This window comes from Sinocyclocheilus rhinocerous, unplaced genomic scaffold, assembly GCF_001515625.1.
Source record: "Sinocyclocheilus rhinocerous isolate Xijiao unplaced genomic scaffold, SAMN03320098_v1.1 scaffold705, whole genome shotgun sequence".
In the NCBI taxonomy this organism is placed as follows: Eukaryota; Metazoa; Chordata; class Actinopteri; order Cypriniformes; family Cyprinidae; genus Sinocyclocheilus; species Sinocyclocheilus rhinocerous.
Genome location: NW_015630576.1, coordinates 1146909 through 1161477, shown reverse-complemented (window position 1 = coordinate 1161477; position 14569 = coordinate 1146909). Strand labels below are relative to the sequence as shown.

The window sequence follows — 14569 nt, the reverse complement described above, 5'->3', positions numbered from 1 at the left end:
CGATACCTGGATTTCGATACCGGTTCATGAACGATACTTTTTTCGATACTAATTTTATGAAATCAATTTTAAAAAAAAAAAAACTGGTTTTATTTTTCAGCTTGATGTTTATACAAACTCAAAGACTCCTGAGCCACTGCACAAAGGAACAAAGTGTAACCAACACAATAAATCGGTGCAAATAGTTTTAATAAAGCTCAAACTTCCTTCAGTTTACACATCTGTTTGGCTACATTTACACTAGCATGTGTTCGTTTTAAAATGCATAGCTCAGACAGAATCATGATTTCTATTTATTTTCCACTGATTTACTGATGAACATTAGCAGCTTCCAGCGCTGTCTGTCTGTGTTCTCTCTTCCATGATCGCTGCTATGACTCAGAGGTAATAACATATTTAATTAAAGCAACAATACATGGTCAAAACACACATTAGATGGCAATCGGAAGTTATTACAAACACTCAATGGTGGTTTAAAGTGAGTTTTGAGTAAAAGCCAGTGGTGTAGTCTACGTGATACGCAGGTATACGCCGTATACCCACTAGGAAAGGTGAATGATTTCCGTATACCCACTTAAAAAAGCGTGAGGATATGTAACAACATCGTTTTGTAACAGAACTTTCACACGTTCATTCATAAATTCACCCCGTCCATGTTGCAAAGCACCTACTTTTTGAAAATGTGTTTCTGTTGATGACCAGTGCTATTGCGCATCTCTTGCGCAGCATTGAATGTGAATCACTAAATGAGATATGAAACGAAAGCAAACTCAAACTGCACTCTTTCGGTGTTTTCGTAAGCCTGCCCCTGAAGCTGCTGCTGCTTCAGCTGCAGTAGATGACACGAATCGCTTGAATGTTTTAATTGGCAAGGCTTAAAAAACGTGCAAATGATTACGTTTCTTGAGGACGCACCAGTGGCCCCATCGGAGCAGTGACAGATCAGTCAACTGTCCGGAGAGTCTTTCACACTGGCCTCTGGACATCAGATAGTCACTACCTGACCTGGTCATGATCAAATATGTTAGCTTTGCTTGGCGGCATAAAGCAAAAGTATGCAATTATTTGTCAATTTAACTGTCTGAAAACGAAAGTTTGAGGGGAGTTGAAAGATTTCTTATCCTGTGGCTCCCTCTAGTGGACTGCAGTTGTCCTCTAGAGCAGTGTTTCCCAACTGGGGTGCCGCGGCACAATAATTAGAGATGCACCGAAATTTCGGCTGCCGAAAATTAGTTCACCGCTCAGGTTTCACTTTCACGTGGTGTGACGCTCTGCGTATTATCCCGCTCTATCCCCAACACTGCACATTTTGCATGTCTCCTTTCTCTGACACACCAGTTTCAGGTCTTGGAGTCTCTACTAATGAGCTGATGACCTGAATCAGGTTTGTTTGATTAAGGAGACATGCAAAACGTGCAGTGTTGGAGTGCCTCCAGGACCAGGGTTGGGAACCACTGCTCTAGAGAGTGCATTTTTGCTCAGCCAATGCAAGTCTATGGGAAATCTTTGATTTTTGATAATTATTTATAGATAACTTTAAGTCTCATCAGTTAGAAAAGATATAGAAACAAACTACAAATCAGGTCCAATGTCTCTGACGAGTTTGGTGCCTGTAGCATTAAAGCCCTAGGAGGATATACAGTACAGTTGAAAATTATTGGTCTCAGTAGAATAATAATAAGTTTAAATAGTTTAACAGTATGTTGGCTTTCTCAACATAACTAGCTAATAACTTAAGTAACGTTAGTGTGGTGGATCAGTGAATGCGAGAGAAGGGGAGAGATGTGTATGTGTCTACAGCAGTTAAACCGAATACAATGTTTATATCTCCTTGTTTTAGATGATGAGAGAGATTATTTATCAGGCATTACAGGCATGATGAAATGAAAATGAGACCAATCACTGCAGATTAGCGTCACGCAAAGGAGTGGTTTGGAGAAATGAATCGTTGAGCGAATCTTTTGGGAGTCGTTGAGCAAGTAAGGTAAAAAATAAATGCATATTATAAAGACAATGAAAGTGATTTTTGATCTTGCATGCATGTCAACCTGTTGTTGGGGACTCCCAAAACCAAAATATGAACCTTTCATAACCCATAATAGGGGCACTTTAACTCAATCTCAGATTTTGTTTTAATGATCGCACTTGACCATAGCAGTTTTGATGTTATTTTGATAAGATGCGTAGACCTAATAATGAGAGTTTTCTTATTAAATTAACATGCGTACATTGCTGTTATGTCTGTAAAAATGTGCATCGTGTGGAAACCCTCTCTGTAGTTCTATGTAAAATATACTATTTGTAATTAAACATCCTAAATTTGTGCATTTGCAAACGAGTCAAAATTTATGGCTAAAAACCAATGTTGTTTATTTTAGTCAATTGATTCTTACATTGTCGGATTGTTTTTTAATGTTTAAATGTGCAATATGAAGTTTTTTGAGTTTAAAGATGCTGTTTGTATTTTTTTTTTGACCATACTAAGTCATAAATACCATAATGTGTTTGCAGATATTTAGAAAACATGCTAATTTCACATACTTTTTTTCTCTAAAAAATAATGCTACAGCCAGTTATTCTAGTTTGAAATGTGTTTTTTTTGTGTGTGTGTCAGAATGTCTGTTTTTGTTTTGTCTGTGTAATTTCTAGGGCTGCCCTCTAATAGTCGACTAAAGATGCTTGTTCGACCAAAATTTCATTAGTCGCTTAGTCGCAGGAAAAAAATAAATAAATAAAAATCCACATTGGCGAAGTCACGCAGATCGTTAACGGCTGGTCTATGTAGTAGTACATCGGGCAGAACACCCAAAGCTCGTTCATTTATCGACCTCAAATGTGACTTATCATCTGAAATATGTAAGTAGCAACAACTTTACATGGCCGCTCAATCTGATGTTAACTGAGAGAAATGTGCGCTATTCAAGTGTCTGTGTGGAGTGTAGAAGCTGAACAGCAGCATGCGCTCACTGCAGGACAGATGGAGGTGCCGGTGCGCTCACTTGCTCTTAAAATACACCATCATTTTTGGTCATACAGATAAGAGTAATACATATTTTGAATCTGTCAAGACTCTACGTTTATTTGTGTGCACTCACAATAACAACAAAACATTGTGCTTTTGTAAAATAATGAAAGTAAACAGAATGTGCTTTCAGCCGTCTCGGTCTGTGAACTTGAGCGCGAAACTCCAAAACTCAGTGTATAGGCCTACACTGAAAAAAATAACTATTAAAATTTACTTTAAAAAATTTTGTTGCACGAACACATTTTAAGTAAATTTTAATGCTCTAATATCAAGTACAACTTACTCACTGTTATTAAGTAAAATCTACTTTCTAAACTTAACATTCATGAAGAAATTAAATCTAATTGCACCCTAATTAAGTAAATATTACGTAATTATATTTAATTTAAAAGTGTTTATTTAAAGTAATTAAGTAAAGTTTATTTATTATTTTATAGACCGGAACCTTGCATTTATAAAAATATTAAGTAAATCCTACTATTTACTGAAGTAAATAAGTAGATTGTATTATATGTTTTGATCGAGATGTCCCATTTACTTCGTTTTATGAATATATATTTCTCCCTATGTAAACATTGCTAATTTTTTTTGATTAATGTAACCACATAAACTTTATTCATTTTGTCTCCAGGGGTTCTCGACTCTGGCCCTCAAGGAATATCACTCACTGTGAACGCACGCAAGTTAACTTTAATGAGGTTATGTGATTAATATGAACGTTAGTGTACAGTATAATGAGTCAAGCAAACAAGAATCAAACTATCGAAATGCACACGGACCAAAGTATTACAAATCAGAAATCTAAAACAGAAATGCAAACTTACAGTGTCGCCAACTTCATCTCTTAACCCGAGAACAAAGAAAGCACTTGACTAGTTTATCAGTGAATTATTAAATTGTTAATGTAGCCTCCTTACTGTTTTTTCCCTGACACATTCATAATCATTACTTCTGCCGGTGCGCTGTGGCAAGCTTTATGCATGCGCTTGAGTGCTTATTAGGCTATTTATGCAATTAAAGGGCCATATGATTTAAATGGTTTATTAATAAACATGCGATTAGTCGACTAATGCGTCGAATGAACGACTACTAGTCGACCAGAAAAATCTTTAGTCGAGGGCAGCCCTAGTAATTTCTCCCACTGCCAGTTTACCCAGTAGTATTTTGACACCTCGGGTTGCTGTTTGGTGGAAAACACAGCATATCGCAGCCATGGCAGCCAGCAAACGAACTGGGTCAGAGTTTGCAGATTCTACCCAAACTAAAGAGCCTCTACATCCATCTAAAAAGCTCTGTGACCAGAGGCGTATTAAAATGTGGATAAATCAACTCATCAGCTTACAGTGTGTAAGGCTTGTCGCCTTCCATCGTCAGCTGCGCTCGTTCCTTTTGCATGTCCTCAATCTGGCAACCCGTGTGAGTATCGAGTGTGAGGATGAGGGGGTGGAAGAAACAACTCTCTCCAATATTTTGAATTTGGACTGCATAGCCCATCAATATTACATACTGCACCTTTAATTGTTTTTGTTTCTGCTTTTTGACACAGTAAAATAAAAATTGCACAGTTTATCAATAGACCTGACATTAAAGAACCGATAAACCTGTTAAAAAAGTGTGTGCAACTGTGAAAAGTATTGGTAAAAGCAAATATCTTTCAAATACCAGCATAAATAGACATAAATGCACACTTTAAATCATTTAGTGATGTACGTGCATGCGCTATTCTTCATCCATATTTTTTTTTAACCTTGGCTTCCAACTCAACTCGCATCATAATTAGAGCAGTTTGTTGTCTGAAAAGTGAGCGGGATACGGGTCAGTAAACACCGCTTTAAATGAGTCAACCTGTTCGAAACATTGATTTCTCTGGAATACCACAGGAGGCCTTCCTCCAACACAGAGGATCTTTTCATTATCTGTACGTGTTAATATTTGAATCGGTGGAATAAATACACACCAGTGTATGTGTATGTGAGAGTGTGTGTGTTTGCTGGCAGGGAGGAGCATTGCAGTTGGGGCTGTGCAGAGAATGAGTCATCGCAGCTTTCTATTTGAGGAGAAAGAATCTGTATGCGTCCCCTGTGCCGTGTGTGTGTGTATGTGTGTGTAAATCCTCACTTTGGGTGTAAGTGCATCAGTCTATGCCTTGATATGAGTCATCAAATGATGATTCTAAAAAAGGTTGTTTTTCTCGCTGTAAATGTATACAGGCACCATATCAGGCTTTCATGGGCAGTTTAATGATACATTTGACTGCATTTGCTCATGTATGTGCTCAGAAGGATTTTTTAGAAGGCTTGCACCTTTGTGTGTGTGTGTGTGTGTCCTTTAGACCCCATTGCAGAGCAGAACTGAAAGCTAATTCTCATTGCCTTTCTCTCACAGGAATGTCTGGCAGTCGCTCAAACGAGAACATTTAAGAAACAATTTAGCAAACTGGAGCTAATTTCTCCGATTCAGTTTAATTTCTTTTATTACGTTTGTTTTTGGACTTGACAGCACTTTCAGAATGGATTTTGCAGACCTGAGAAATTCTCTTTGCTCATAATCAAGACAGGTAACAAATTGCTCATCGATCAGGCGGTTGTTATTCAGGGGGTATCGACAGGCCCCGGGTTTGTCTGTGCCGTGTTGGATCGACTTGCAGTGAAATGATCCCACTATTCATGAGGTACAATTTGAGGTACTATTCATGTTTATGGCACAACAGTGCGTTATGTGTTTTGTCATTTGCAAAGCTAAATGAATAAATGTAAAAGTTGAATATTTAGGGTTTGGGGATTTAGAACAAACCACAGCAATAGTGATGCTTGACTTAGCATACTTAAAATACATTTTCCTAACATGGCAGCGGTCACAGGACAGTCCCCGGTAAGAGAGTTGGTTATCTGTGTGAGAAACCGCTGTGTTTTTCTTGGCTTTGTTTTAATTAATCCCATCCAAACCGAGACTATTTTTGTGGGCTCGTAAGTGTGAGCTAATATAGTCAATGTTATTTAGGGTGGGAGAGAGAGGAAGAGAGAGAGAGAGAGTTCACATGCTCCCGAAGCTTCAGCGCACATTTAGCCCATCTGTCCGCAGCCACAGTGAGGAACGGCCACATTTATTTACCATTCTTCTCCAGCGTCCAAGATTCCTTCAGAACCCGGTGGCAAAAGGTTACGGCTCGCTTTGGGTTGGCCTTAATTGGGTCAGGTCTTGCTAAAGGCGAGAGACTAGCTGTCAAACAAAGTCTGCTGCCAAAGTCCTTGACATTACCAACATGAGTTCATCACTTGTGAAAAAAAGGGATTAAAAAACAAGTGGTGCGCTCCCCCCACCTTCTCACAGCTAAATATAAGCCCAACTAACGTCAGAAAGCCCAAAAGGTACATCCACCTATAAATAACGGGGGTGGTTAGAGACGAAAGCCAACAGGCGAGACTGAAGTCGAAAAGACTATGAACATCTTTGACGTCCATGCAGCTGTGGGACAGATAGCAGTTAAGTGTGCTTGTAACTTAAAGAGCAACAAGTGCAAAGTCTTAGTCAGGGGTGCCCAATCCTGCTCCTGGCGAGCAACTGTCCTGCAAAGTTCAGCTCCAACTCTAATTAAACACACCTGCCTTTAATTTTCAAGTGGTCCTGAACACCTTAATTAGTTGCTTTAGGTATGTTTGATTAGGCCTGGGCGATAAAACGGTATCGATATTTATCGACGGTACACCTTCTCCGATAACGATATAAAAAATGGTCGATATAGGCACGTGCTATGAGTTTAATTTTAGTTCTCAGACATGATTTACACAAGTATCAGGGAGAATCTCACACAAACTGACAAGAACACGTTCTGTTTCACCCAAAACAACCAAAAGAAATTATATATTACATACAAAAAAAATCATATTATTATTATTATTATTATTATGTACACACACACATATATGTACACACACACATATATATATATATATATATATATATATATATATATATATATATAGCAAGAGAGAGAACTATTTAATACATAACATTTTTTGTATTAAATGTTTAAATATTTATTTTTAATTTGACTTATATGGTGCAAAATTGTAGGTAACATTTTTTTATTTGAACATCTAAATTTAATGCGTTTTAAATGCATTTTTTTCACTTCATTAGATAATAATAATAAATAAGAATGTTACATTTGTGTTAAGAAATGTTTAAATTATTTATATTAAATTTGATTCATTATTTACTTAAAAATCTAAAAATTAAATTAAAAAAATTATGGAAATTTAAATGCATTTTTTGCACACTCCATTAGATAACAGTAATGATAGTATTAAAAATGTATTTGTTTTATTAAATGTTTAAATATTTATTTTATATTTGATTAATTTTATTATTTATTCATTTACTTAAAAAATCTTAATTAAAAATAAAAATTGTATCCCTTTTTGAATGCACACTTCTTTACAATAACAGTATATTACATTAGTTTTGTCAAATAAATGTTTTAATATTTATTTTAAATTTGATTTAAATTATATATTTTTTTTCTTTTATTATTTTTTGTTTATTTATTTTTTAGCATGCTGTCAATTGCTCATGGGCAAATCATGCCTTGCAAAACTTCAAATTATGTGTTAGCCCTGCCATGGCTGCCAAAACATTGAAAGTTGAGTGTGCTTTGATTTTGCCTGCATAAATACACACACACACAACCTGTATTTGCCCTCTTAGATCACGCCCTATGGCCAGGCAATGATAAGAAACGCTGGGTACATGCACATCTGGGTAATAAATGCGATGAGCATGCATTAGGCATTGGGTCCCTAAACTGATGCAGAACATCGATGCCTGATAACCTGGTCATATGTCCACCCATATGGCATGAAATCAATGGTGCAATTTACAATGGATGCATTATGGTGCCCTCACACCTAACATCAGAAAGATTTAGTGCATTACTGATTTAAACATCATTGTGGTCTTTTAAATATTGAAACTGTGTAGGTCTTCATTATCAATTAGAAAATTGCCTTTCAACAGCCCATATTACATTTAATAGATATTTTAAAACATTTAATTTAATGCAATTGTGCATTTCTGTACATTTTCATTAGATAATACGGTAATAATCTACAAAATTTATTTTGTTAAATGCTTAAATATTTATTTGTAATATTTATTTATTTAAAAAATAAAAATGTGAAAATTTATATTCAGTTTTCCTGTTCATTTTGCACACGTCTGCATAATAATAATAATTTATGGTTTAAATGTTTATTTTAGATTTTATTAATTCAAGGCAGTTTGTTTATTTATTTATGTATTTATTTATTTAGTATAAAAATTTAAAGAAAAAAAACTTGAAAAATGTTATTTTGAAGCCTTGTTTCATTTTTGCACACTACATTAGATAATTGTAATGTATTACATTTTTTAAGTATTACATTGTAATAGGGCTGAACGATTAATTGCATTTGCGATAATATCGCGATATGAGAAAACGCGATTTTTCAATCGCAGAGGCTGCGATTACACTCGGTCACGTGACACGCAAGAGTAAAGGTGTGTTCGACTTGAAGATCAATCGGTGTATGATATCAAAGTACGGCGAGAGAAAGCATAAGGAGACTTCCGCTCTCTTATAGCTCTCGCAGTACTTTGATGACACACACCCATCGGTCTAAGCAGCGCTGCTTCAAGTCGAGCGCGGGCCATCAGCAGAAAAAGAAAATAAATAAAACCGTAAACAGCCAAAGGACGTAACTTGGAATAAAAATCGCAATTTGATTATTTTCCAAAATCGTTCAGCCCTACATTGTAAGCGTTTAAATATTTATTTCCAATTTGATTTAAGTGCAATTTATATAATTTTATATATGCTAATGTTGTGTTATATATGCTAATACATATAAACATATTTAGTTTTTGTATTTTATGATAATTTTTTTTTATACATAAATAAGCCAATAAATTAAATATATTATATAATTATAACATATTTTTGTGAAATATTTCAGTTGTAAAAAAATTACAACACAATTTTACAACACAACAAATTCCCATGTTTTAATCGATACTTTTCTTTACCATTTATATGTCGCAGCTCACTTTGTGAGTTGCTGTTGTTGATTTGACTGATAAATAGAATGTCCTTACAGCGCTTGGCATGTCAAAGGTTTGGTAATGCTGCATTGGCCGTCCTAGTCTTTTGACCCACATGCGCTTGTGAAACGGTGACCCTTGTGTTCTCTGTGTCAGTAGTGCTGACGCAGATTCCTTGTGTAAGAAGCAAGCAGTCCACTGTATTTAAACGAAAGATTTAAACACTAGTGTTTCAGATGCATGAATTAGTTAGCTCCAGTCTGTTTGTAAACTCCACGTCTCTATACCTCTGCTCTCTCGTTCGCCGTGCACCGCGGGTGAGGGTGCAGAGATTCGGCTTTGAACAATTACATAAAAGCAACACAGTCGCACTAAACGAAGCTGTCGGACGGTTCACTTTAAGCCCATTCATCAGGAGAGCGACTTGTACGGAGAGGCAAAGGGAAGGAAGGAACAGAGGGACCGGTAGGCAAAAGTGATCGTCTCTCCCGTTCTGTCGCTTTCATCTCGTCCTGTCGCATTTCGTCATGGGGAAGTCGCTCTTTCGGAGTCCGCCGATGCCACATGCATGACTTCAGGATCCAGGCACGCTCAGACCGGGGTCTTGGATACAAGCCACACTTGGACTTGTCGGTGTGAATTAGCAGTTTGTTTCTGACATCGACAATTAGACAAGAAGGTGATGTGGTTTATGAATAGCCTCGTTTGTGCGGCCGTAAAGCTGATAGTTTGAGTGGACGATTTAAGGATTTGTCTGCAGCGGATACCTGTTCTGATTGCATTTGTTTATTTTTATTTTTTGTTTTAGGACCATGGAATTAACAGGCAAAGCGGTTGTCGATTTTTTGCATGCATGTACCTTTCGATAAAGGACGCGCTGCTTTTTTCCCCTCTTGCTTCAAATGTGTTAACTTTCTCCTTTTTCATGTTAATTTGTTTTTGCATTAATTGAGTGGCGATATTTTGAGACTGGCATGCTTTTGAAGCCAACCGTACCGGGACTGTGCGCGATGTTGCAGACGATCTATGAGACAGAATCCTGCTTCTCTTCAGACAGCACATCCAGCAGAGAGCGACCCGTGGAGCTGCTTTCTCAGTCCAGAAGCACCAGCATGCCCAGCACCGGTGAGTTGAAGGGCAGCAGATACACAAACGCAAGTGCGTGAAGAAACGTGCGTTGTTTTGAAAAAGAGAAAAAGGGGTAGGGAGGTAGAAACATGCTTGCAGTTGAAGATTCTTTGAAGTCAAAGGTTGTTGATGTTTGTTTGATAGAACAACAGTCTTGCTGTGGCTACGTTTTGACTTTGTTTTGTCTGGGTCAAACTCTGTTTGGGTAAAACCACGAGGGTCACGGTGTAAACCTGGATTGGGCATCCCTAAACAAAGGTGCCTGCTTTTCCTTTACGCAGTACCGCAATCAACGTCACTCTTTTGCACATTTTCTCATTACATTCTCTTAGGCTAGTTAATCTTAATAAAGTTTGTTAAGTTAATATGGTCAACCATGTGGTTTTGAATGCTCTTTTAAGGGTTTAACCCGGTAGACACAAATGTGTTGTGTCAGTTGCAAATGACTTTCAACTTAAGGACTTGACTTTCAACTGTTTTTTGTTGCGCTTTTATTTATTTTTTCTTTGTTTAAAATGATTTTAAAGGTAAAGTTCGCCTACTATCGGGGACCATCAACTTTTTAGCTACCAACATTCTTCAAATTATCTTCTTTTATGTTCAGCATAAGAAATTAACTCGTACAGGTTTTAAACGACAGCATGTACTTACTGTAGGGTTTTTGTATGTAATTATACATAATTTACTGTTATTACTATAGTAAGTACACGTAACGTGTAACAAGGAAACTGTAAAATAAAGTCTTACTGTTTTTTATGTTGTAAGATGTGTAAAATGATATAATTTTGTGCCTCAGAGTTCGAGAGGCTCTCAGCCTTATTTTGGCAGAGTAAACTTGTGTCTCGTCCTTGTCAGAAGTGACGTCAACATTCCCGTCAGAGCTTTGCGAGGTTCGGCCATCTCTCACCTGCGCTTGAATCAACACAGAGGAATGACTGTATAACAGTGTGTGGGTGTGTAGCCGCTTCTTTTCCTCGCACCGGGCCTGTTTATCTGTCAGCTGTTCAAATAGATAGATACGCTGTTATTTTCGAGCCATTCACCTCCTTAACTGTAAAAGGGACCCCTTTGTACTGGTTTGAAATTTATTACGGCAGTTCTCTGTTGATTTAGAGCAGTGATCCTCAAATCTGGCTCGCGAGATCCACTTTCCTGCAGAGTTTAGCTTTACCCTAATCAAACACACCTGAGTTTGCTAATCAATGTCTTCAGGATCATTAGAAAATCATAGGTAGGTTTGTTTGATTATAGGGTTGGAGCTAAACTCTGCAGGAAAGTGGATCTCGCGAGCCAGATTTGAGGATAACTGATTTAGAGCAACAGTTACACTGAATGTGCTGCTGTACGGGTCTAGTCTAATGTTGACAGTTCTAACCAAGAAATTGAGAATTGTATTTGTATTAGTACTATTCTTTTTAATGAAGTACTACTAAGTTGGCACATTGTTTTGTATTTTTGAATAGAGTTTAGAAGTGGAGACCATTTGTTCTTTTGTATTTATTTTAATTGGTGTATTCCTTGTCTTTGCCATATGTCTTGACAACTTAACAAAACATACTCTTTTATATTGAAACAGAGAAAAAGAAAATCCTTCACTTCTCTTTTACAAACCCCTCTTGTGAAAATAGGCTGTTGTTCACAACTTTTCACGGCACGTACCGTGATCATGTAGTCAGCACTCTCTGAGAGCATAATCTCACAAAATCCTAAAGGACTGTGTACATGATTCCCATTGGAATTTCCAGCTCTATTTGGAACCAATCCTGAAGGATCAAATGAAAATCCTCTTTAAGATTCCTGTAAGGTCATACTGAATGAACTGATTTTTTGTTGTTGTATTGGAATAATATCTTGATAATGTCAGTTAAAGGTAACTCGATGGCAAGGAATAGGTATTTTAAAATCCTGAACTGCTTACGTTTTCAACATTTTATTCCACTGATAGTGTTATTTTGTTGGGAGGTATTTTTGTAACACTTACATTAGTTTACACCAGTTAATGCATTAGGTATTATGAACTAACAATGAATAATACTTCAACAGCATTTATTAATTAGTTAATGTTAATTTCTACACGTGCCCTACTGTTCAAATGTTTGGAGTCAGTAGGGTTTTATTTTTATTTTTATTTTTATTATTATTATTATTATTTTATTTTTATTTATTTTTTTAAAGTCAGATTTTCACCTAGGCTGCATTTATTTGATCAAAAATACAATTGAAACCATAATATAGTAAAATATTATTATGGTTTAAAATAACTATTTTCTATTGGAATATATTTATACATTTTAAAATGTAATTTATGTTGTCTGTGATAACGAAATAGAATCCTTCTCCACATATTCTCCACAGAAACTCCACATATGCATCGCAGAAGTAATACTACTGACGACGCTCCGTGAAATCCCTTATATGGACAACAAAGGTATCCAGTTATCGCCGAATAAAACGCACAACGGCGATAGAGAAATTGTAACTGATGAAACCTGAAGACAATAAACATACGATTGCACAAAATATATGGTTTATCTGTGTTCTTCAAGCAATCTTGGGTATTTTTTATAAGGAAAGTATCTTTATAATAAAACGCACAAAGGAGAATTTTAACTGATGAAACTAAAGACAATAAACACACACGATTGCACAAAATATATGGTTTATCTGTGTTCTTCAAGCAATCTTGGGTATTTTTTATAAGGAAAGTATATTTATAATGCAATGCTAATCGACATAGCCTTTATCACTGTATATAATACTATCATTCTGTAATATGAAACCACGTCTGGTCACAGAAAGAAGTTATTTCAAACACTCAACTGTTATGAAGTTAATTTGGAGAAAAAGCATGTTAATAAATGATATCTTTGTTGGACAACAGGTTTGTTAACAGGCTCGTACACATGCAAATCTGTATCGCACACATGCTACTGTAGTACATGTATTCAGACCGATTTTTTGTGCACTGTACAGCCCTAACCAAACCAGTTCCAGATTGTAGAAGGAGCTCCTTGTTTAGCGATAAACTCCTCTTCGATTTCACGTCCGCCTTCCGCGATGTCGCTCCGCACTGTTGCACACAGAAATATGTCAACGACTAGACTTTATTGTTATTATCGTGGGAAGACTAATTCTTATCATGGGGAGAATTTTTACCGATATATTGCAAACGATAAGATATCGCCCACCCCTACTTTGTTCCAAAGTATGATGAGGATTAGACTCCAATTAAATTCCTTAAAGGGTTACTCCACCCCAAAATGAAAATTTTGTCATTAATCACTTACCCCCATGTCGTTCCAAACCCGTAAAAGCTTTGTTCGTCTTCGGAACACAATTTAAGATATTTTGGATGAAAACCGGGAGGCTTGTGATGGTCCCATTGACTGCCAAGTAAATAACACTCAAGGCCCAGAAAAGTATGAAAGACATTGTCAAAATAGTCCATCTGCCATCAGTGGTTCAATCTGAATTTTATGAAGTGACGACAATACTTTTTGTATGCAAAGAAAACAAAAATAACGACTTTATTCAACAATTAATCTCCTCCGCGTCACCGTAGCGCCATTTTGGAGAGTATCCACTGAACGCAAACTGCGCGTATACCAGGGCTGGGCGATAAATAGATAACGATAATTATCGCACAATATAGATTTCCTCGATAAACGATAGCAAGAGTTCGATAAATGTTTGATATAATGCGTCAAAGGCGGAACGAAAGAGCGCTAGTCATTTGAAGCGCGCCACTCGGAGCGTTTATCTGCTCGGATCAAAGTTCAAACAGCAGCGCGGTGCGGCGCAAGCTTCACTAGAGCAGATGTGTTCATTCGCTGACGAGTCTCGCTCATATGGTTAAAAAACACCTTAAACAGTCAGAATAATTAAATTTCACCACATAAAAATGAGATTGCTACAATTTTTTCAGATATTACTGATTTTGATAATGAAAATAAATCTGCATCCTAACTCAAGCTACTATCAAATGTGTATTTCTAAGAGACAAAAAACGTTAATTAAATGTTAATTAAAATGTAATTAATATTATCAGGCAACACAAACTTGTTTCTTGATTTGAAACAATATTACTCATTACATTGTGTCAGAAATGTGGGTATTCGTGTCGAATTTTATTATATTATTAATGTAGACATGTATTAAATATATTGAAGGAGGAGTAATAGAATATAATTACAGTATTTTTTGTGATTAAGCTATAGCTTTAATGCAATGTTTCTCATAAATACCTACAAGCCATATAAAATTTTTACCGTGGTATTGAGGTGCTATATTTGTGGTTTTAACTCTGATTATCTAATTAATATTATCAGGCAACACAAA

General features: G+C 36.3%; 1 protein-coding gene across 1 annotated transcript in view; it reads left to right on the top strand.

Annotated features, from left to right (window-relative positions):
* The first annotated feature begins 9377 nt into the window (after positions 1–9377).
* Positions 9378–14569, top strand: part of hdac5 (histone deacetylase 5) — a 55193-nt gene continuing 50001 nt past the window's right edge. The window contains exon 1 of the mRNA XM_016553126.1: positions 9378–10228. Within this exon, the coding sequence (XP_016408612.1) occupies positions 10078–10228 (151 nt within the window). The 5' untranslated portion in view covers positions 9378–10077. The remainder of the gene's footprint in view (positions 10229–14569) is intronic.